This window comes from Apodemus sylvaticus, chromosome 1 (genome assembly GCF_947179515.1).
Source record: "Apodemus sylvaticus chromosome 1, mApoSyl1.1, whole genome shotgun sequence".
Classification (NCBI taxonomy): Eukaryota; Metazoa; Chordata; class Mammalia; order Rodentia; family Muridae; genus Apodemus; species Apodemus sylvaticus.
The window spans coordinates 155266745-155291932 of record NC_067472.1 but is presented as its reverse complement, the minus strand read 5'-3'; the positions used below and the strand labels follow the sequence as shown (position 1 = coordinate 155291932).

General features: G+C 39.5%; 1 protein-coding gene across 2 annotated transcripts in view; it reads left to right on the top strand.

Annotated features, from left to right (window-relative positions):
• Positions 1-23564: 23564 nt before the first annotated feature.
• The window catches only part of Gabrb3 (gamma-aminobutyric acid type A receptor subunit beta3), a 236140-nt gene continuing 234516 nt past the window's right edge, over positions 23565-25188 (top strand). Inside the window, exons 1-3 of one of the 2 annotated variants that reach the window (XM_052178514.1) lie at positions 23565-23644; positions 24479-24570; positions 24767-24834. In XM_052178514.1, coding sequence (XP_052034474.1) covers positions 23565-23644; positions 24479-24570; positions 24767-24834 — 240 coding nt within the window. Of the gene's footprint in view, positions 23645-24273; positions 24354-24478; positions 24571-24766; positions 24835-25188 lie in introns of those variants that run through there. The other variant, XM_052178509.1, reaches the window with a different exon arrangement.

Here is a 25188-nt window from a genome sequence, read left to right as displayed (position 1 = left end):
TACAAAACTAGGAACGCTGCAATAATGCTAAATAATCAGGTTAGCAAAGACTATTTTTGAAGGTTCATTTTTATTATTACACCCAAATACATAATGGTAGCTCTCAGTGAGTCAATATTTCATATTACAAAACATGGAAGGCTGAAGAGATGGCTCAGTGAATAATGCACTTGTTTATTGGACTGTAAGGACAAGAGTTTGTATCTTTGCCACCTATGTAAAACTCAGGCAGGTATATTCTCCATAATTCAAGTAGCTGAAAGGCAGAGACAGCAGACCCTCAATGGTTGGCTTGTAAACTAGCTGAATTGTGAGGGCTGGACTCTTCAAATGACCTTTCTTCAGTTAATGAAATAGAGAATGACTAAGAAAGATAACCTGTGTTAACTTTTGGCCTCCACATGCACCCATACACACACGCATGTGCAAGTGCATTTATATACATATGTACCCACATAGTTATATAAATACATATACAAACTCACCTCGCAGGTTTTATTTTGTGTTTGTGTGTGTTCCTTGGAGACCACAAATTAGGGGTGAATGAGGAACAAAGCACATGTGTGCATGTGTTTGTAAAGGCCAGATCTTGGATGTGGCCTCTCTCTCTCTCTCTCTCTCTCTCTCTCTCTTATCTATTTATAATTTGCTTGTTTGATTCTTGTTGAGAAAGGGACTCTGCCTGGTCTGGAAGTCACCATGTCAGCTAGGCTGACTGCCTTAGGCAAGCTCTAGGGATCCCCCTGTCTCTACCTCCCAGAACTCGTTTTACACTTGCACAGCACTATGCTTAACTCACTTTTTAAACCTAGGTGAAGGGAATGAAACTCAAGTCTTTGAGCTTGAACAGCAAGCACTTTTACTGACTGAGCTGTTTTCTCTGCCCTTATATTAAAATTTTAATTATGAACTCAACCTGAGTTTACATTAAGATACAAAATGCATGCAAGCTATTTTAAGAGTGTATAGCCATTTTACAGATTGATTTTAATTAAGTAATATACTGATTATAATTTTTGGCGATGAAGTATAGAGGAACTTGAAAGGAACTGCTGCTCTGTCCACCAACAAAAAGCTGAACATTCTATATTAGCAGCTTTGTGGAGCCTATCAAACCACTGTTGCCACAGAGAAAACCACTTCTAGAAAGAAGTCTGAGATGACGAGGTTCGGAGAATGTGGAGGGTTGCTTGGTGAGCTGTTGCTGCAGGGGGCTCTGAGCTTTCGGGGGCGACAGGGGAGCTACAGCCTACCTCTGGCACCTGTATCTTCAGGAACATGAAGCTCAAGGACCTCCACCTGAGCCAATAACTCAACTCTGCTGCAGAAAACTCTTTGAGGCCAGGTCAGGATGCAGCAGAATCGTGTTATTACCAACGATCGAGCATAAGACTGCACTCTGGATATAAGTGTGTGGAGAACTGGAACGAGATGACCAAGTATTTTAATGGTTACTTTGTGATTTCTAGCCTTTGACATGATGCTGCTTACACAATGTAAAGTTTCATAATTACCTAGCTTACGATTGAAGTAAAAACACAAGTGGGTTTGTTTACTTTTTTATATCATGAATTTTCTGAAAGGTCAAATACCCTTCTGGCCCTAAGCAAGAACAGGTTATAGCAGTGTTGAGAAGAGCGTGCTGTCTTGGCAGAGGACCTTGACTGTCTTAGCTTTGATGAGATCCTTGACTCTCAGCTGCAGGAGATGCCAACAGAGTCCTAGAGTGAAAGGCTTCTTTCCCTTCACAGATTCCTTCTTTTTGCCAGGCAGCTGAGGTAGAAACTCTTGGAACACTTCCCTCATGCTTGAAAGAATTGCCTGAGGACTAGCTTGAGGGGGGAGAGAATCCTGAGGCATTCAGTCTTGGAAGATGTCCCATGTGTTTCTGGATTTTCCCCTTGGAAGTACCACACTGTCCTCAAAGGGAAGGTCTGAAGATCCCCTGATGGTTTAAGTAGGAAAGGGGGGAAATTGCCTATGATGATTTAGACCTGGAGCCTGGAACTTTCTCTGTGAAAAGATTTTTCCCTCAAAAAAATATTTTTGACGGGAGCCTAGGAAGAGCTCCAGTATGCATGCCTCACAATTAATAGTTAAAACAAAACAAAAACAGCCAAAACCAACCAACCAACCAACCAACCAACAAACAACAACAAAAGACTTTGGAAAACAACAGCAATTGTGAAGATTATTTAACTGGAGCCAAAGTCACAGGACATACTCTGGTATTTTAACATATCATAACTGACCACTTACTCCAAAGAAAACAAATGAGGATCAGAGTGACAGGTTAGTATAGGGGGATTGATCGAAAGAATTCTGTTGCGCAGATGCAAAGTCAACACTTCATCCCCTCTATGGGGTCTGGCAATGAACTTCAGTTTTAAACAAAGGAGGAGTTGGAGCTAGTTGAGAACTGTATGTTCTGAGTCAGTCTTGGGCAGAGTGTCGTGTATTTTAGTTCCTTTCTGTGATTTCTAAGCTGTCTGAGAAGGCCTTATCACTTGAGGAAATAATTCAAATCCCTTGAGATGATTATTGTTGCTAGGGGTCCTTAAGGCCCTGCTGTTCTTAGATTCCACAGTGGTAGCAGATTTAGGATGTTGGCCAGGAATATCCAGGAACATTTTGAGAGACTAGAAGAGGACATTGTAAAAGCTGGAATTAAAACAGTTCAGTTTCTCTTCTTCGAACTTTTGAGATTGGTTAAGCATTAAGTTACCAGTTTTTTGGACAGATACTCCTTAGTGAGTGACAGCATAAAATTAGGTAAAAATATATGTTTTATTTATTCCTCAAGTTTTAATAAATTGTGTCTGTGTATGTAGGGGGGTCACACTATTTTGGATGTGCAATTCAGGAATGACAACTTTTTTTTTTGAGACGGGTCATTCATTTGCCTGGAGCTGCTAGACTGACTAGCAAAAACCACTTCAGGGTTCCATCTATCTCTATTACCCTGCTTTGGGGTTAAAAATAAACAATTCCATCCTTGAGTTTGTGCTTTGTTTTGTTTAGCTTGATTTCTGGAGATCTAACCTAACTCTTCATGCTTGCAAGACAAGCAGTTCACTGTCACAACCTTTTTCCCAGCTCAGTAATTTCCTTCCATAAGTGAAGTGTAAGATGGTTAAGAGGTACATCGGTCAGGGCTGGAGGCAGAGGAAAGCTGATGTTGCTAAACTCTTTATATGTTGTAATCCTAATCACAGAGTGCTAGGAACGCTGGATGTTCACATGTAGAAATAGCTTCACGAATGCAGAGTTAAACAGGTGATTGGCCCACCATTAAGCAGTTAGGCACACACAAAATGAAGACAGATGGTATGAAAAGATTGAATGTTCACATTTAGAAGAATGAAATTAGATACATATGTATACATTATCCCGCACACATACAAAAAGTTCCAAATTGATGAAATATCACAATGTAAAACTGGAATTCTAAAGCTTCTAAAAGAAAACACAGACATATCTGTAAGAAAACACAGACATATCTGTAAGAAAACGCAGACATATCTGTAAGATATATATGTAGGAAAGGACTTTCTGAATAGGATTCCACTCACTCAGGGATTAAGGCCAACAGCTGACAAACAAGATGCCATAAACTTAAAATGCTCTGAACACCTAAGGAAAGTAATAGGAAGAAGAGGAAGCCTACAAAGTGGAGAGAAATGTTGTCAGGTATACATCCTAGAGAGGATTAATTTTCATAATAAACAAAGAACTAAAACACAATACTACTACTACTACCACTACCACTACCACTACCACTACTACTGCTACTACTACTACTAATAATAATACAACTACCCAATCAAAAACTGCCCAAGGATCTGAACATAGGTTTCTCACAAGAAGAAATGAAACTGGCTAAAAGTGCTCATCCTCTTTGGCAATCAGAGAAAGAGAAATAAAGACTACCTTGAGAACTTGTTGACCTTAGCCAAAATGACTAAGGCTAAGAATCATCTGTCAACAAATGCTGAAGGGGATGCAGGGAGAGAGGACTCCTTATTCACTGTTGCTGATATCGCATACTGGTGTAAATACTATGGGATTTTATGTGGAAAGTTCTCAAAGGCTGAAATAAAATCTACCAGATGACTCAACTCTCCCTCTACTTGGTATATGCTCAAAAGACTCACTATCCTACTGTAGATGTGTTTGCTTGGTCATTGGTTCATTGTTGCTCTGTTCATAATACCTAGGAAAAGGAAGCAGCCTAGATGTCTATCGGTTGATGAGGGGATAACAAAAATGTGAGATATCTGCACAATGGAATTCTTCTCAACTGTAAAAGATAGTGAAATGTTCAGGTAATGAATAAAACTAAAAAGGAGCTGGAGAACATCATACTAAGTGAGGTAACCCAGACTCAAAAGATGAATCATGGCACGCACTCACTAATAAGTGGATATTAACCTAGAAAACTAGAATACCAAAAACATAATCCACACATCAAATAAGGTACAAGAAGAACAGAGGAGTGGCCCCTTGTTCTGGAAAGACTCAGTGAAGCAGTATAGGGCAAAACCAGAACAGGGAAGTGGGAAGGGTTGGGTGGGAAAACAGGGGGAGGGAAGGGGGCTGATGGGACTTTCGGGGAGTGGGGTCCTAGAAAAGGGGAAATCATTTGAAATGTAAATAAAAAATATAACGAATACAAAAAAAGAAAAGAAAAAAAAGTGTGACAACTGAGGTAACTTGAAACAGAAATACAATGCTACAGGTTCTTTCTTATTTATGTATCCTAGCCCCAAATCATTAGACTGGAGTACAAAATCTGAAGTACAAAACACAGAAGACATGAAATTAGAAAGAGTCTAGGAGGGAAATAGTGCTTTAGAGAGGAGCATAGTAGAATACAGTTGCTATAAAAAGGGAAAGAGATAAAACAAAGTGTTCCTCCTTAGCTGAGGAGGGAGGATGGCAACACAGGAGAAGGAGGGTGAAGGAATAAATAACACTAAGGAGATTTGTGTAAGCCATAGCGAACACATTATTTTACAATCTTTCTTAAATGACATTATATCTGTATATGAATAATGATATATTTTAAGTGAAATTGCATCATATGGAGTGATAATGCCCCTTCTCACAATACCATAGACTATATACCAAAACCCTCCAGAACCAAGCAGGGAAGAGACCACTCTATTCAAGTTGTTGGCCAGGGCTATCCCAGAGGTCCCCAAATCAATGTAGGCTATCACTATTGCTCTTGGTTGCTTTTCAGAACTTGAAAGTAATACCCCATTGCTAAAGATACCACTTTCAAACACAGAACTTAGAAGACTAAAGCCAGCACCAACTTGGGAGCCTGTTCTTTGATTACTACTAGCTCTTATAGTATCATAAGTGCTATGACAGGGGAAAGGGATCAGTAGTTGCAGCCAACTGTAAAGCCTGTAAGCCACAACAATGACTAGAATGGCAAGCTATCCTCAAGGATGCAATGGTGGCACTTTCATCTTAGGACTAAGCAACAGCTGTCCAACTGAATTGAAGGCCAACTCAATAAGAGGGAACATATTGCTTGTACAGTAAACTTTGACAACTATCCATGACTAGAGAGGTCAGAACTCTAGAGGAGAACCTCCTATTGCCCTAAACCAATGTAATTTCTAACTGTATTCTGAATACATTTTCTATACCCACAGATAAATATATCTCTTACTCATCATCAAGGAAGCTTCTTTCCTTTCTGAGGCAGATAAAAGCCACTTCAGAGGTCTACAACTGCATATATATATATATATATATACATATATATATATATGGAAATATATATATGGAAATATATAAATGAATTATATTTTATATGTTTAATATGAATTAAACATAAAAATCAATTAAATATACACACATATATATGTCTGTATATAAAACATTTGTTTTATATATAGACATATATATATACATAAAACAAATGTTTTTGTTGTTCCTCTTTGGTTTTTAGCAAAATCAGTTTCTAAGTAAATGCTTTAACCACACGATCTTTCTGTAATGTAATAATCTATAGAGGTATTAGCAATAACATGTAAAAACCTGATCCTTTACCAAAAATTCTTTACTCAATTTAGTGGAGGATGAAGCAAGGGAGGAAGAATCAAGGAAAAAGAGAATAGGGAGAGATGAAACCTATGGGTGTAAATGTTGTTCTCTGGGAGACCATTGGCTGTAGAAGACTGTAGAAATATAGAGAATGAGAATCTGGGCCAGCCTTCCTGGGAAACACTGATGATTGCTAAGTTCTTACATTTATGACTCAAGTATGGAGAAAGCATGCCTTTAGTTCCATGAAGAATGTGGAATACATGCCAATCCAACAACCCATGAGAGTACTTCCTAGTGTTCGTAGTGTCACAGAAAAGCATATAGTACATGTACTTAATTATTAACTTTTAATTAAGCACAAGAATTAATTAAATACCATAATGGTGGAGATCTTTGCCAGTTTGAGCAGATGTGCACTGTCTACTTGCTGCACTGATGGTGGAACTTAGGACCTCACTTCTGTTAGTCAAATGTTCTACCTCTGAGCTACACACTTGGTAGAACTGTCCTTTAGCCAGAATCAGAATTGGATATTAAAAATACTGTTACATATACTGTGGAAACTATTGTTTCAAGGATCATGAAACACAATAGTCCTTCCTTATTATTTCCAACAAAGAAGTAATTCAGGGTTTTTTTTTTTTTCACCATTTTAGCTGGAAGCAAAATTATAACTCAGGTTGTAACATGTCAAATGTTGACATAAATGGCATATTTTTTGCACCATACAATGGGCATTTTATCTCAGACAATCAAGAACAAATAAAGCCAGGTCACATGCAGACTGCCCATGGAGACAGGCAGGTTCAGGAGTAGACAGATGTTTGATAAAGTAGAAACCATTTTATAAAATGATAACTGTAATTACAAAGTCTAGGTCTTGAGCATATAAGGGCATTCACTATAAAAACTGTTTTCAGAGGCTGGTGGGATGGCTCACTAGACAAAGTGTTTCTTGTATAAGCATGAAAGCTTGAGTTTCTTGGGGCACTACGGTGCACATTTGTGACAGCAGCATTTAAAGAAGAAAGGCAGATCCTGGATACTCACTGGCCATCCACTCTATGGTGGAAAGTAAGCTCCAGGGTCACCGAGAGACCTTAAAAGTAATGTGAAGTGAAATAGTGAAAGATAACCAACATTGACTTCTGGCTTCTGCATGCATGTTCACATGAACAAGTACACACACACACACACACACATACACATCACATCACACAAAACAAAGAAATCAAATAAAAATATTCAGAATAACTGCCAATGTTCATAATATAGAGATGAAGAAGAAAAGCCAATATGAGTGATAACAAATGACCGAGTAGGGTTTCAAAATAGAAAATACATACATAGTCTGCTAAACTGAAAAATTCTGTGGTTACATTAAAATTCAAAATCTAAATATATGAAAATAGTGTTGTTGTCCTGGAGATTAAACCTAGAAAATAACTCCAACAGCAGTACAGAAAGAAAGTGAAATGAAACCATGGCTGTTTTATAGCCTACATAGCTACAAAATTGCAAATGTAAATTTATATATCCAGAATAAGGTTCCAAAAGAGACCCCAGGACCAAAAGTTTGACATAAATGGTTTGTTTTTTGTGCCATACTAGAGGCATGCTATCTCAGACTAAATAGTCACAGAATCAAGAACAAATAAAGTCAGGCCACACCCAGACTGTCCACAAGAGACAAGCAGAATACCACCTCAAAGGAAAATCTGTTTTTAAACTTAAAGTCAGTTTTGCTTTTTTGTGACATGAAAAGAAATCCTATCTGGCAGATATCCTATATGAGATTTGACTTCAGAATAAAGGGTCATACACCATGTTGTAAGACACAAGAATATCATCCCCGCCTTATAAGTAAGTGAACTCAGTTATGTTAAATATAATTCACAAGCTCACTCAGGCAATACATGGTAGTGAGAAGTCAGCATAACGTTTTCACTGCATGGAATAGACCTTGATAAGCATTGGTATTTAAATAGATATTTTTGTCAGGATATAGGCCTTTTTTTCCTCAGAAGAGGAAAAAAATAGCAGTAAATACCATCTACTTCTCTTGGCTCAAATGCTCTCTGGCTGCACCTCAGTGATCTGGTTTGCAGACCACAGGCTCCTTGCTTCTTTGCTGTTCTTTCTTTGTTTCATGTATTTGATAATGGGAACATGGCTAATCTTCTGTCTCCATCTCTGGTGACTTAGAAGTCACACATGTTATTGTCTCTAGTCAAGGGACCCCATACACCCAAAAGAGTGTTACCAGTTATTAAACGAATCAATATCAAAAGTGTCAAATCCTTAGTATTTGAATGTATGCCTTTCCAAAATAAGGATTTCTCAGCTTCATTCTTAGTCTCAGTGACTCTGATCCCCATAACTCTGCTTTTGGGCTTTGTTATTCTTTTCTGTCCCTAGTTTATTTGGGGATCATGCGGGAGCTGCTGAAATTTATCAATAGCCTTTCTGCATTGATTGAGAAGATCATTGTAATTTACATCCTTAAGTATATGCTTGTACTGAATCCCACTTGTTGATTTCCATATGTTGTGCCAAAACTTGCACTTTTGGATAGAACCCGATTTGGTCATGGATTATGGTCTTCTTATATTGTTGGATTCTTTTTGCCAGAAAATGTTTTCCTCTGTGTTTATCAGTGAAATTGGTTCATGGTTTCTTTTTAATTCTCATGTGCTTCTCAGGGTAATGCTAGATTTATAGGATGAGTACAGCAGTGTTTCTTTCCTTTCTGTTTCATGGAACAGTGTAAGGAGCATTGACACTAGGTTTTCTTTTTTTTTTTTTTAATCAGTTTATAAAATCTGGCCTTTGATGCATATGGTCTTAGGCTTTGTTGAGAAGCTTTTAAGATTACAGTTTCAGTCTTGGTTATCAGAGATATGTTTGTTTGCATATTCTTATTTTATTTTTGGTAGGTCATATGTGTATAGAAATTTATCCATCTTACTTATATTTTCCAATTGTTTTGATATACATGATTTCAAAATATCCCTAATGTTTTTATGGATTTTATTGGAATCTATAATAAGTTCCTCCTTTTCAATTCCTTATTTGGTTAATCTGAGTCTTTCTTAAATTTGGTTTGTTTGCTTACCAGGTTTTTCAATCAATAATTTGTTTGATTCTCTATATTAAACTTTTTATCTTTATTTCATTAATCTTTGATCCAATGTTTGTTATTTATATAACATTTGATTTCATTTTTTCCTAAATCATATCATTAGATATTTGGTGGAGACCATCCTGATTTTTTAAAATGATAAAACATCTACATTAAATTTTGTGGTTTTACTTTCCATTTGATTCTAACAATTTACATCACTCCCAACAACTGGTGGTTTGTATAAGAATGACCCCATAAGATCATATATTAGAATACTTGCTCTCCCAATTGGTAGAACTGTTTAGGAAGAATTAGAAAGTGTGGTCTTGTTGGAGAATGTACATCATTAGGCATGGTCTTTGAGGTTTCAAAAGTGGTTTCTTTCTATCTGTCTCTGTCTCTGTCTCTCTGTGATTTAAGCTTGTGGATGAAATATAAGCTTTCAGTTACTATTCTGCTCTAGCACCATGCCTCCCTATCTGTCATCATTCTCTTTGCTATGGTGGTCATTGACTCCCTCTCTGAAACTGTAATGAAGTCCTCAACTAATTGCTTTCTTTTTGAGTTGCATGTGTCTTCATAGCAGTAGAAGAGTAACTAACACATCAACCTACTGGTTTGTCCAGAATGTATTCTTCAGTTTCAGGAGTTTTTCTTGCTATTGATCTGTTGTTTCTTATTGTATGATCTGATATACAATAAATTATCTTGAGCCTTTTGCATTTGCTAAGGATTTATGGCCTAGAATATGATCTATTTTTATGTAAAATTCTGTAAGTTACTATGAATTATATCTAATGGATGGAATAGTCATTATGTATCTGTTAACGACATCTAATCTACATTGTAGTTTAGCTCTGAAAATTCTTTGGTTTTTCAGATTGGTTGACCTATATGGAGATAGGAGCAGGTTATGAAATTACCTGTTATAATAGCATTTGGACCTGTTTGTTTTTTAGGGTCAGTTTGCTTTTGCTTTATAAAATTTGGAACCTAACATTCAGAACATGCAGATTTACTATTGCTTCATCTCCTTGATTAATATATGGTAGCCTCAGGTATGTCTTCTATTTTTTTAATTGAAGTCATCCACTTTCTTACACAATACAGCCTGCAATCAACTTCGGCTGGCTTGGTACAATATTTTTCATTCTTAGATTCTCAATATGTAGGTGTCTTTAACAGTGGGATGTGTTTCTCAGGGACAATCACAGTTAGATTAAAAAAGCTTCCTGTCAGTCTTCATCTTTATTGGTGAGTTGAGGCCATTTACATTTAAGATTTACATTAAGAAGGGGTTTCCCCCCCATTCTTGTTATTTTGAGTTGTTTTCAGGGTGAGTGGTTTTTTTCTCACCTGTTAGCACCTGGGCTTTGCTGGTTCATTGTGTGGATTTCAGTAGATGCCCTCCTAGTTTCCTTTGTTCCAACAGTTGTCTCCTGAAATTCATTTATTTTTGTTCTGTCATGATAAAGACTGTTTCTTCCTTCTTTATATACAGTATTTCTTCAAATATTGGCAGTGCTGACTTGATAGTCATTAGTTATCTTAGTTTATGCTTATATCGAAGTACCATTTTCTCTATATTAACTTTAAAAGATGAACAAAACCATTTTGGTTGGGAACTATTTACTTTTAGGGTCTGATGATGTTCCTTTTTTTTTTTTTTCTTTTAAGGATGCTAGCAAGGGATGTGTTTTCTGTGTTTCTGCTTTTGTGTGTAAATTGACTTTTTTTTCTTACAGTTTTTAATGTAGTTTCTTTTTATATCTTCTTGTTTGTGCATACATAGATACATTCTTAGAGGGAAGAGGTTAACATATAAAATTCAGTTCTCTCTTTCTATTATGTGGTTCTAGGGATTAAATTCAAGCATTAGGAATAAACGGATTAGAAGAAAATGTTGTCATTGTCATCTCTCCTTACAACTTATAGTATTCTGGTTTTTTTGTTTTATTTTGTTGTTTTGTTTTATGTATGGACTATAATGTTCCACTGGCAGATTCTTCATGTATATTTGGGGTTCCACATGTCTCTTATGTTTCACAACTAATTTTTTCTCTAGATTTAGGAAATTTCCTGCTATTCTGTCATCAAAGAGATTCTCTTTGCCTTTTCCTACCTAAATTCTTGGTTTCACTTTCTTGATCACATCCAAGAATTCTTGGATGTCATATTTGTGGTTATGAATTTTTCTTTCTGTCTTGATGTTTGACTGACATAGTGTCCTTCATCATTGTGTTTTTTCTTCTGCTTGGTGAACCCTGTTAGTGACACTTCTCAATTGGTTCATTGAACTTTTCATTACTAACATTCCCCTTCCCCAGCCTCTCTTCTTGTTTTTAAAATGCTGATCGCCTTCCTGAAATTCTCTTCCCTGTTGTAATTTAATTAATGTCACTTAATTTTTCATTTACTTTACTGACTTTTGTAGGTGTTGACTTTTTGCTTCTCATCTGAGTTAACTGTGTTTACTTTGTTGTGTTCCCCTCCCCACCTCTCATATTACTATTGATTTATTTTTTTTTACCTGAAAGCCTTTAAAATATTCCTCTGTTATTTTATCTATTAGAGCATGTGTGAATTTCAGAGTTGCGAAGTTATTATGAGGACTCACATTGCCTTAATTTTTCATGCTTCATAGGTTTTTGTGCTATAATTTGGCCATTTGTTGCTCTATGTGTATCTTCCTTGCAGTGGCAAAGGTGTCTTACCATTGAGTAGCCTGTTGTTGAATGATCAATACCTAGTATATCTCAGTGAGGAGAAAACAAACCATTTTTTCCATGAGTGTTGCCTTGTCTCTTGAAGTACTACCTGCAGTGTGAACAGAGCTTTACAGGGTAGAGAGCCCATTAAATTGCCCAGGACACCTCAAAAAATATTTGAAAGCTTGAATTTTTGTCATCAAGCCCTGAACGTCTATCATTACACTGCTAATAAAAACTATTGATGGACAGAAAATTCTGCTTACAAAGTAATAGTTGGTGATAAAATCAAAGGCAACACCATTTAAAAATGGATAGAAATTGATGAGTTTTCTTCTTAGAAATAGAAAATAAGGGAAAAATACTGAGAAGGAAGGAATAGAAATTCAAAAAGCAGCTAGCTCTGTGAAGTGTTAAACACCCCTCTAACTTTATAATTATGTTCTGAGAAAGAAGTAATAATAAAAGTTATATTGACAGATTCACATAAATTAAAACTTAGTGATATAGTATGGACAGTTATGGTTTATTTCAGGAATGTGTGAGTGATCTAATATTAGCAAATGTATTAATGGAACTAAGAGTTAAACATGGAAGATTAAATACAGACATTTATCTTTCTTCTTTATTGTCTTCTTTTAATAGCCTAAATGACAGAAATATTTTAAAAATATTGTACAGAAAGACTAAGGGTAAGGAGTAAATGCATTATTTAAGTTGGAGCAAATGTACAATTTCCCATTCTTTATTTAAATATTTTATTATTCACATTGTTCATAATGTGTTTCAATAAATCTATCCCCTTTCTCTCCATTGTAATTTCTCTTCTATCCCCTCCCAGCATTTCTCATATTTCTTCTACTTCCCTTATTATTTTTAAATCAATGAGTTTGCTTAGAATTCCTTGATTTTGTATGGACTATCTACTGGAACACCGGTAGCCTCTCATGTGATCCATCAGAAACCAAACCAAACCAAACCAAACCAAACAAAACATAAAAACAACAACAACAAAACCCCCCTGACTTTCCTTTCCCAAGAAGCCATCAGGTGCCAATAGCTCTTCAGGTATTATTATAAATAATACCTGAAGGTATTATTTAATACCTGAAGAACTTCTGAGGTAAATATTTAAAGGTAAATAAATGCATGCTGAGATGTTGGCTGGCTTGTTCTTGTGAAGATATTGTAAATGTAGTCCTGGTTGCTGTAAATTCTCATGTGCATTGGTACTGTCCTAGCCAGCAAATACTATTTCACTGTTGATAGCTATTCCCTGGCTCTTAAAAGTAGTTTTTCCTCTCTACTATGATTATATCTAAGCCTTGGTAAGATGGAGTGTAATATGCATGTCTCATTTATAGCTGAGAACTCCAAAGTTTCGTATTCTCTTCACGTTGACCATTTGTGTGTCTCTGAATTTATCAACATCTATTGTAAAATAAAAAGCTATTCTAAGTTATAGTTATAAAGATGACAGCATATAGGGTGATTTGCTATTGTATCCCTTTAGCAGAATATTAATACTGGGTTCTCTTATAGGACCTGTTGCCTAGCCAACTTTGAGGTTCATGTTCAGTTAACCATACCATACATCTGTTTCATCTTGTGGAGAAGGATTTAAATCCAATCAGAAAGTCCTATGTTACTGTCATGACATTTGTGCCACTATTGCACTAGTGGGGACATCTTGCCAGGCTAGTCATTATTGTAGTTCCCAGTGTTTCAGCTAAGAGACTCTTTATGCCTTTTCTTCCCTGGTGTGTATAGAAACTTCCAACACTTACGAAAGCTAAGGATGATGCTTCCTGCTAAGTACCAATAGATTTTCCCCATGTCGTTTCCCATGAAACTCATCTGTAGTTAAGTTTTGTCTCCATCCTGGGTCCACTGTTTTCTCCTAAGCACTGCAATGTAAAACTTTCCCAAACTCACCAATCTAGTCTTGCCTTGCTTTAGGACTATTCTGTATTTGGGTTCAAAGGCTTTTGCTGGAGTGTCTTTGGGCCTGTGGGCTAGCCTGGGGTTATGTTTGGCATCACCATGGGTCCCCACATTTAACAGAAGCCACTGAGAGCTGTGTAACTTCCCATGAGCCTGTATTATTTCCTACTTTTAACCACAGGTGAAAAGGGCCACATAATACACATGAAAATAAGTGACATTGCAGGCATCACTACTAATTTTACAGAAAATGACATGTGGCCCACAATTCATGAATGATACTTTAGGGAGTTTCCTGGGATTCCTTTTTATCACATTAATTTCTGTTGAGTCCTATAGACATCAGAAAGCAAGAAATAATAGCGGGAACAAGCAGGAACGAAAAAAGGGAACAAAGACCTGCTTTCTTGGCCAAAATACTGAAAAGATGCAGGATAGCACCACCAATGCTTTGTCCAGAAGCACTTAGCTTGTAAAGGAAAGGCATTTTCTTATAGGAACAATTTAATAAGAATAAGGATGAAAAGAATGAAAATGTTAATACATTATTGATAAAAAAGCTTCAAAGACATTTCTCAAATCCTTAAGAAAGTACACCAAATATTTTTTAAAAATATTTGAGTCATATAATCAGTAAATTTTGTCAAAATATATTAGCTCTGATAAAAATCATTGAACAAAATTAGACTCTAAACTGTCATGAGGCATTTATAATTGTTTATGTATTGTTACAATAAATTAAAAATTAAAAAATATAGATAACATTTTCTGATTGTACCACAAAAATATGGTAGGAAAGTAGATTATCTTAGAAATAAAAAGTAAAAGCAAACTAAAGTGATGTTAGTATAGAGCATCAGTAAAGCTCAGATTAAGCATGCCCAGGGCCCATGGTTTAACCTAGCCTCCAAATGCTAACCAAATTAGAGACATTCCAAGGGATAAGAAACTGCTTCCATATGATGTGGCAAAAAAAGGATGGTTATCACGAGAAAACAAAAACAAACAAACAAAAAAAGCAGACAATTTTCCAAAGTGGAATAAGAGGAAGGGTAGTAGTCATTTTAAAAGGAGAGATGGGAAAGCTAAAAACTGGAGAAACAGAAAGGTGAGTGTATAAGAGAAACAGCTCTAGCTGCAGGCCTACCCAGAGATGAAAGAAGAAAGCAGGGTCGTCAAAGGGCAGCTGGCTGAGCAGTAGTGAAGGGCTGAAACCCTCAGAGTAAACTTTTAATTAGGAAGAACCTCAAGTAAAAATAGAAGAGATAAAAACCCAACAGTCCCTCAAGTTCAAGAGAAAAATCAGAGGAACACAGAAAAAGCAGGTTGGAAAACTCACCCAGATGTGTGTAACTTCTCAGCTACTGATTTTAAAGCTACGGAAATGGGCAGATGAACAATTCAAAATTTCATCTGGAACAATAATTGTGGGCCTCTCATGGATCATTGGCCAATACAGTCCACAAGGGCAGTGGGAGCAGAGACATAAAATAGTGGTTTTCAGAGCCCTGTGGGTATGAATAGACCACACCAGGACTAGCAATAAGTAGGCAGATCAACTTTACTTAGGGTGATTAAAGGCTTATAATGTCTTGGGGACTTGAGGGTAAGGATCCAGGATGGGCAATGGCTCGGAGCCTAGGGTCATTGGAATGCCTTGCTAGCATGGGGAAGCATTTCAGAAATCTCAAGTTCTGGTTGAACAGATTTTACCAGGAGAAAGGAAATTGATCCTGTAATCAAATAAGGCCATAGGACATTCCTCAGATAGAGGGTATTGAATTACCCAGAGAATGTCGGAGAAGGAGAAGACCCACTATTTGAAGGGAGTTTCCTATATTATACCTAGCTAAAAGATTATCTAGTCATGGTAGACATTGACTTTAATTAGCAGTTTTTCCACAAATAATCAGTAGCTTCAAAAATTGTACAAACAAATGAAATAGATAAGAAAATGGATGAGAAAGTTAGCAGCAAGCATGGAAAATTAAGGAAGGTAATTTGAATTTGAAAAAGACAAAAAAAAACAAATAGAAAAGCTGGAAATAGAGATATAAATTCAAATAAAAACTCTGTGGAACACATTCCCATTCATTAAAACAAGCCCCTCCAACACTGCGCCCCAAAGAAGATCCAGTGATAAAGGACAAAATTATAAAAAATGCTATTTTACATTCTAATGTCAATAAGGATAAAAATAGCATGATTACAACTTTTAAGAACACTATGAAACAATCAAGTTGAAAAGATTAGCTCAGAAACTTTGAAAAATTCCGCCAGACCTCTCCCTTCCTGAAAGAGAAAGGTCATAAAGAACATAGTCACCACTCCCCTCTGGAAAGGAGGGGCTAGTTATATTCTCAGACCATAGGGAGGAGGGACCCACCATTAGCCACCTTCAGGTAGGGGTTCCTGTGACCGCCCTCAACCTCCAGCGACCACTGGCCATGTACCTCACTCCCTAAAGACCACTCAGTTTAAAAGTCACACTGTTCTGCCAATCACATTGTACCTAATGGCTGCTGTCTTAAGGACTGTATAAAAGGCTCCCTGGATGGGCTGTGTATAGTTGTTCTCTCTCTCCATGTGCAGGGCGGCCCCAACATGTTGGAACAATAAATTCATCTTGCTTTCTGCATTGATTCCCTACTTAGTTGTTCACTCAGGAGGTCCCCAGTAAGCTTACCAGAGTCTTACAAAGGGACAACAGCTCATATGAATTTGTGTGTGTGGGGGCAATAACCAGGGTGTGGTGGGATTAAGTTGTGATCTCAGCTCCTTGGATGGCTGAGGTAAGAGGATATCAGGTTTGTGGTCATCTTAGACTACATAGTGAAAAGCTGTCATTCATAATTGTGTGTGTGTGTGTGTGTGTGTGTGTGTATGTGTGTATATGTGTATAAGTACATATATATATATATATATATATATATATATATATATATATTTGTCTGTATGTGCTATGTATATATAATAGACCCCTGAGATTAAAAACTAACATCATAAAAAAAACCTATTCAATAAAATTATGGCAGAACATTCTCCAGATCACAGGAATAAATGGACATTCAGAACAAGGTGAAGAAGCATTTAGAACCCGAAATAGACATAACCAGAGCACCACTTGTGACACACCATAGTCAAGATGACAAAAATGTATCCTATTTAACAGGGAAACAATATTACAAGCTGTAGGAGAAAAATACCAATCTACCCATTAAAATTACCATTTAATTTTCTCCAGTGGGCTGGAGAGTTGGTTGAGAGGCTAAGAGCTCATACTGCTTTGCAGAGATCCTGATTTTGGTCCTCAGCGCCCACATCAGGGAACTCCTAGTACTCACCTCAGGTAGATCATAACTTTCTATATCCTCATATATCCAGATCCAAGTAATCCAATACCTTTCCAATCTCCACCTATACCTGTACTCACATGCACATATCCCAACCCTTCTTATATAGTTACAGAGTCATAAAAAGAAATCTTTAAAAATACTATCAGATCTCTTTAAAACAAAGCTTAAAGCCATGACCGTGTGCTAGAAAAAATTATTTAGTGTTTAAGAGCACATACTGCTTTTATAGAGGACAAGAATTTGATTCTTGGCATCCACAGAGTGTGGCTTACAATGACCTCTACCTCTTGCTCCAGGGTATCCGACTCCTTTGTCCTCCATGGGCACCTGCACACAAATGCACACAACAGACATGAACATAACATATACATATAATTAGAAAAAAATGTTTAAAATCTGAAATGATATACATCTTAAAGCCTGAAAATAGATAACATTCGACCAAAAATTGTTACATTCAGTAAAGTTATCTCTCGAATTTGACATAGGAATATAACAATTCAAGAGCAAACTGGATGAAAGCATAACCACTAAGCTAGCTTTGCACACGATATTTAAGGGAATCACGAAATAAAAGCGAACCAAGGGAAGCAGCAAAGAATAAACTTGTTGTCAGCAACAGAAGAACAAAGGGAAATGAAGACAGAATTCATCATGTCCAGCACAATAAACCATCAAAATCCCTCATATAGATGAAGAAAGAAAATACCAAATAATAATCCAATCAGTCAGAAAATTGCAAGAATCAGCAAAGCTCTCAATAACACTAAATTTAAATGGCCTTCACTTCACTCTACAATTTAAGAACACAGACCAGATGATTACAGTTAAAAGATGAGATCTAGCTATCTTTTGTCCCTAAGAAATTTACCTCAATTGGCAAGACACAAGCTGAACATGAAAGAATGGAAGAACATTTATGAAGCAAATAGACGTCCAGGCAAGCTTGAATGACATTTATAATCTGACAAAGTCACTACAAGTCAGTGTAATCAGAAGTAGTAAAGATCATTGCATATTAACAAAGGACAAATCCGTGAAGAAAATTAACAATTGAAATGCATATACATTGAATCTTAGAACCTTCAATGCTGTATAAATAAGTAATAATGGACATTAAAAAATAGATAGGTCTTGATACAGCAGTGTCAGGTTAATTTAAAACTCCACTCTTATTAATAGAGTGGTTAGCCAGACTCAAAGTTTAGTAAGTTCAGAATAAGTCTGCATCATAGATCAAATGGATTTAGGAGATATTTACAGGTTACTCCATCTAATAGCCAAGGAATACACTTCCTTCCAGCAGCCTATAGAACTTTATCTAAAATAGATGCTATTTTGGGCAAAATAAAGCAAATCTCTTCAAATATAAAACAATAGAAACAGTTCCTTGTGTGTATAGCAGAATAAAGGTATGAATTTATAGCATGATAAAAGCAGACACAACAGAAATGCATGGACATTGAACAATGCACATTGGAATGAACAGTGCCATTGAGGAAACTTGGGAAAAGCACATAGTTTTAGAATGAAATGCCAGTGAAAACATAGTGGTGAGGACCTTTAGGAACCCAACAGGGCAGTCCTTAGAAGAATATTTGTCACTATGAGTGCTTACATTAAACAGATCTCAAATATATACTTTAACGGTATCCATCAATGTCTTAGATAAAGAAGAACAAGGCAAACAGACAGGCAGATAATAAGAAGTATCAATGGAGTTCACTGCAGAAATGAATGAAATCGAAGGTAAAAAGTACTGGCTCCATGAATATATAATATAGATAATTCCTTAACTAAAGTAAGAGAGAGATAAGACCCAAATTAGTCAAACTGTATGTGAAAGGGCAGTGTTAACACAGATGGTAATGAAATCCACAGATTTAGTAGTAAATACTTGGAAAACTTTGCTGTGATCTACACGGATGTAAGATTGATGGGACTCGATGGCAGGAATACATGGAGATACACATACTGAGAAGCTGAGACTGGATAAGCTGTGCGCTATGATGGAGCCCAGAAAGTCAGCAAGTTTATCAGATACAGGTGAATGAACAGCTGGGTTCACTATTTTAGGTAGACAGGGCCTCCCTGCATAGGAATCAGTCTCAGGATTTGCTCATCCAGGGGAAGGAAGTTGTGGGTGATGTTTTCTGGACACACTGTCCACATCTGTACTGAGACCAGAGGCCTTGCAGTTTCCTCGAGCCTGATCTAGGGAGGGTTTTGCCATTCCCATAAGTCTGAGGAATGAAGCATTGTGGTCTTTGACATGGTCATTCTCATGTCATGAATGTTCCTTCAAACAGGAATACACCACAACACTTGTACTCTAAAAATTGTAGAAACTCCAAAAGAAAATGATAAATTCATGTGTATATATGACCATATTGTATTAGCCTCTTTTCCATTGCTGTGATGAAACACTATGACCAAGGAAATCTTTGAAAGAAAGAGTTTAACTGACTTACACATTCAGAGTTATAGTACACAATGGCAGAGTGAAGTCATGGCAGCAGGAGCATTTGGAGCCCACTTCCTCAACAATAAGTAGGAGGAAGAGAGTATAGTGAGGATGGGATGAGTGTTTTAAAACCTCAAACCCTGCCCCAGTGACACATATCCTCCAACAAAGCCACACCTCCTCATCCTTCTCAAAAAGTTCTATCACCTGGGTCAAAGTTTAAAAACATGTGAGCCGATGGAGATCATTTTTATTCAACCACTACACTAACAAAATTAAATCAAATGCACACACACACACATACACACACACAAGGTCTATAACAGGCAGCCACCGTGCAGTCATAATAAAGAAGAAAGGCAAAGATTTCCTAGAATCACTACCAAATTGCATCAAACCTTTAAAGAAGAGCTAACGCCTATGCTCTTTAAGACATTTTATAAAATATACAGGGACAGAACACTTCAAAACTCATTCTATGGAGCTAGTGTCACCTTAATACTAAATCCAGATAAGAATCCAAAATCAGAAGAGAACTACTGATCTTTCCCCTGGTGAACACAGGTGTAATAATTGACAAATAAAAATATTACAAAACTAATTCAAGGACACTCAAAGAAAATCATACACCATAACTGAGTAGGTTTCATCTCAGGGATGAAAGGATGATTTGACACATATGAATCAGTGAATGCAATATAGTATATAATAGACTCAGAGTGACAAATTACATGACCTTGTCAATAGATGTAGAAAGGACTTTGAAAAAGGCCAATATCCTTTCATTTTCATATGTATACTTTTACACACATACTATGTAACTTGCTTGCATTCTTTCCTTACTCTTCCCCTCCCAGTATTTTCTTAAGTAGGTAATGGACAACTATACATAAAGCATGGTTTGCTGAAAGGTGTTTGGACCATCCAAAGCATAGACAAACAGACTAGCGGGGAAATAGGATGCAGTCATCTGCTTTCATTCCTCTTTTCTGCCTCAAAGAACATCTGTAAGTACAGCTAACTACACAAAATGAGTACTTGAGAGAGAGAGAGAGAGAGAGAGAGAGAGAGAGAGAGAGAGAGAGAGAGAGAATGAGAGCACGCGAGAGAGACCCTTAGATAAGGTAGAGGATCTAATGCCAAGGAGCATCATGGGTGACCAAGGCAGATGTGAGAACAGAGACGCTATATGGTGAGGCAGAAAATTAGAGTGGGGTAGGGTTGGGGGAGGAGAGGCTCAGTTTTTAACCACAACTCTTTCAGATTACTTGCCAGATTCACAAGAACTCTGCTATAAGGTCCTTCCTATCAGTGGACTGATTGCTTCCTGTTTAGTGTGACCTCCTCCCACCCTCCACCTGAGGATCTAGATAGCAAGGAATCCCAGCCTGCTTCAAGCAGCTTAGCTGTGAAAAAACTGCCTTTTGCCTCTTTTTTCTTCTGTCATGAACATTTACCCACTGCGGACTCTTAAAGTCCTATTGTCTTATGGTCATAATTAAATAAAAGTTATATGATGCCAATATGAAACTCACTATTTTGTACAATGAATATGCAATGATAAGAAACATTATATTTTGACATGTATGAGCATTGTTCTAGCTCAGAAACAAATAAAAAATAATCTATAGAGCAAAGAAGTGATTTGGTAGTGCAGGTGGTATTGGTTTTGTTTCTTTACTCTTAGCTTATGCTGTTCGAAGCCTCCCACAGTCCTTTGCACACAGTCTGACGCTCCCCATTTTGTTTCCTAAATGATTTATAATATACTACTTAGAAAAATGACCATTTCTCATGGCACATTGGCTCAATTCCTGCTGAATTGGCCAACACATCATCACCCAGTTAATCGAGGAGTGACAAATTCTTGGTTTTAGGAACTTAAACAAGAGAGAAGGGCATGGTTCACCCAGCCTTTTGGCATGCCTCAAAAAGTAGGCCAAGAAGAGAAGTTGCTGCAATGACCAAGAGGGTGTGTACATCCTTGGCCCATGCAACTTGAATTGCAGTGGTTACATGAGTGTAGTCTTTTAAAGTTTTCCTATTTTAAGGTGATTGTATTTTAAGTGGCATTTTTAATGACTTACCAGGTGGTTCCACGCTTAGCCTAGATTCCCAGAAAACATATCCCCAGGCAAAATTTAAATGGCACTTTTGTATTAAGTTGTGCAGCAGCAATGAAAACAGGAATGGAAGGAAAATGGATTGAGACCAGGAAAGGGAGAACAGGAAGATTTACCAGCACACAGATCAAGTTGAGCCTGAGGAGCTGGGATGTATATCTCATAGGCTTTGCGAGACTGAGCCACTCTTCTTAAGAGGCAATAAGAAGTATATATATATATATTGGACCCTTCTTTCTGTTGGCCAAAGATCCATCCTAAGACCATTAACTTGCTGGATTTTGAGTAGGGCCGTTTGGAGCAGGAAGTGTTTTATCCTTCCTCCTCATTAGTTTCGGACATGGACAAAAAATGAGCCTGACAGACTGCTCCCACCTACAGTTGATCAGAGCTGTCAGATAATCAGGGACTAGAGTAACTGCTGTTGATTAATAAGGGTGAGAACTCCAGAAAGAGATGGAAGCAGAGATCTAAGGTGGGCGACAGCTGACCAGGAATGCTTTTCGGCCAATTGTAGAGCATTTAAACCAGCAGGGAAGAAGGCAGGCCCTGCAATGGCGTTGGTTTGTTCGCACGTGCTCTTCTGATCATTCTTTATTTTTCATAGTGATGATTCCCAGCAGGATAGATCACTAAAGTTAGTGCATGCAAACAGGAGACTGGCTAATCATAAATGTGCGCTATGATGAAGATACCACTTTTCAGACAGTTCTAGTGCACACTATCAGGACACTGAATACAAAGCACTTATGAATAGACTTTTCCAGAAAATAATTAGGGAACTATATTTATCTCTGAACCTTCCAGGTAATGCAGTCACATCCACAGTTCCAAAAATAAAACTGCTGATTTTCAGAAAAGCAAAGATATTTAAAATTAATGCACAAAAACCATGCCAGCTTGAGAATAAGAGTCTAGATTTAGATATTTACCTACATTAATCTTGTAACAGAAAAAAACAGATATGGGGGAAAAACGGAGTCAATACTGGAAAGTAGTCATATATCACTAAACAGTCATCACATCCTGGACATCTGAACTAATCTAAAGAAATTAGAAATAGACTTGATCTGTAGGGTTCCCTGTTTGACTATAGTGGCATGGTGTAACTATACAAAAACAGGCAACCTGCGTCCACAGGAGAGTAGGCACCCCTTGGGTGCACAATAGTGACACACGCACGGGGTGGGGCAAGCACCAGTCGGTGTACTCCTGTGATGTACAGGTGGGATGTGCACCAGCGAGTGAACAGTGGCGATATAAAATCAGTGTGTACCAACCAGTGCTTGTTTTTGACCAATATCCCAGCAGTTTTCTAATGACCACTAAAGGATGGAGTCCCGTCACAAGGAAAACAAAGATATTTACCATAAAATATGGGTGGATGTCTCTGGTCTGCACCAGAAAAGGCACATTATTTCTCATCTTTGTAATGACAGGCTAGGATCTCTTAAGTGTGGCTTGGATTGGAGTTCATCGACAAGATTTCTCTTTGCGGTTCACTAGGAATGCGTTTATGAGAGCAGGAAGGATTCGGGACTCACTTGGTTGTGCAGGAGAGACACAGTTTAAGGAAACTGCTTTTCATAGTCATATTTGATAAATTGATAATCTTGCCGCCATGCAAGGGGCTGGAAGATGGGTCAGGCGGGAAAGCCCGCGGGTGGGGGTAGGGGCGGGGTGGGGGGAGGCGGGGATCCCCACGTCGCCGTTGGTTCCTAGCTCAGTGACGGTGGAGTGAAGCAGTTCCCTGTCAGGTTAGGCTAGAGGAGCAGCGCCATGTGCTCCGGGCTCCAGGCCCTGCTGCTGCCAATCTGGCTTGCCTGGACCCTGGGGACCCGAGGATCTGAGCCCAGAAGGTGAGGATGGGACTACCTCAGAGCTCTGCAGCTTGGATCCGGACCAGGCAGAGCGCCAAGGCTGGTGGCGGTGCCCCCACTGGCTCTCCCTCTGAGCAGGGCGGGGTTGAAGGTGGAGGGTGGGATAGGGCGAGGGATGTGGAGCATTTCCTATGTCTCCAGAGCCGGTGCGATGCACTCCGGGCCCCATCCTTCGCTTGGCCATGGCAAGCTCTGAGGACTTGGCTCCGTGGCCCTTCCCCCGCCCTTCAAGGCGCCACGCAGTCGTGGTATTCGCCCGCAGTGTCCAGCGCGGACCTGCGGCCGCACGCAAGCCCCTCCCCGGGAGTCCCGCACGGCCGCTGCCACGGCTGGGGGAGGGCGCGGGAGCCCCGGAGCGACCGCGGACCCATAGGGGGCGGGTGCTGTTCTTGTCCGGCTCCGCCCCCGCCTCCGCCCGCCCAGCGCTCCCGCGCCAGGGCTCCTCCCTCCCGGCCCGCTCCTCCCCCCTGCTCTCCTCCCCCTCCCCCTCCGCCTCCTCTGCTCCGGGCCAGCGCGGCGGCGGTGGCGGCAGCAGCAGCAGCAGCCCCGGCTGCGGGTCGCGACGGCGGCGGGGCGCCCCCTCCCCCGTGCCGGGGCGCGGCGAAGGGATGTGGGGCTTTGCGGGAGGAAGGCTTTTCGGCATCTTCTCGGCCCCGGTGCTGGTGGCGGTGGTTTGCTGCGCCCAGAGGTAGGGTCGCTGGTGGGTTGACGGGAAGCGGGCCGGGCGCGGGCTGGCGCGCTGTGTGCGCGCCGGGCGCTGGTGGGTGAGCCGCTGCCTGACCCTGTTCTCTGTGCCATGTGCCCCTCCTTCAGCGTGAACGACCCCGGGAACATGTCCTTTGTGAAGGAGACGGTAGACAAGCTGTTGAAAGGCTACGACATTCGCCTGAGACCCGACTTCGGGGGTAAGTGGGATGCGCGCGACCGCTGCGGGAAGCGCGATCCACTGTGTTGGAGGTCTGGGTGGAGAGGGAGGCGGGGGTGGCCTCCGCGGAGCTACAGCGGGGTGGGGTGGGTGGTCCTTTGCGAACCCCCATCCTCAGAGCCACCCGTACCCCCTGCTGGAGCCTGGCTGATCACGGTGTGCTGCGCTTCCCGCAGGTCCCCCAGTCTGCGTGGGGATGAACATCGACATCGCCAGCATCGACATGGTTTCTGAAGTCAACATGGTGAGTGCCTGTGCTTCCCCAAGCTGTCCCAGGCCCTACCCGGCCGCCTGGGCCCATTCATAGCTCCCCTGTTGGGCTGGAGGCCCGAACCGGCCTGAGCTTCCTGGCCCGCAGGGGAAGCCGCGCGCTCTGGCGCTGGGCTCCTGCCCGCCCCGCTCCCTTGCACGCTCGTGGGCACCGGGCCTGTCGCGGGGTCCTAGACTGGCCCAGAGTCCCGGTCCTCAGCGCCACCCGATGCACACAGGCATTTCAGGAGGGCTGTCATCTGGTCGCGAGGCTTCCAGAGTGCCTTCTCTTCTCTTAGCAACAGGCGCTGAGCACTGTGAAGAGAGACTGGGTGTGGGGGCGGCTTGC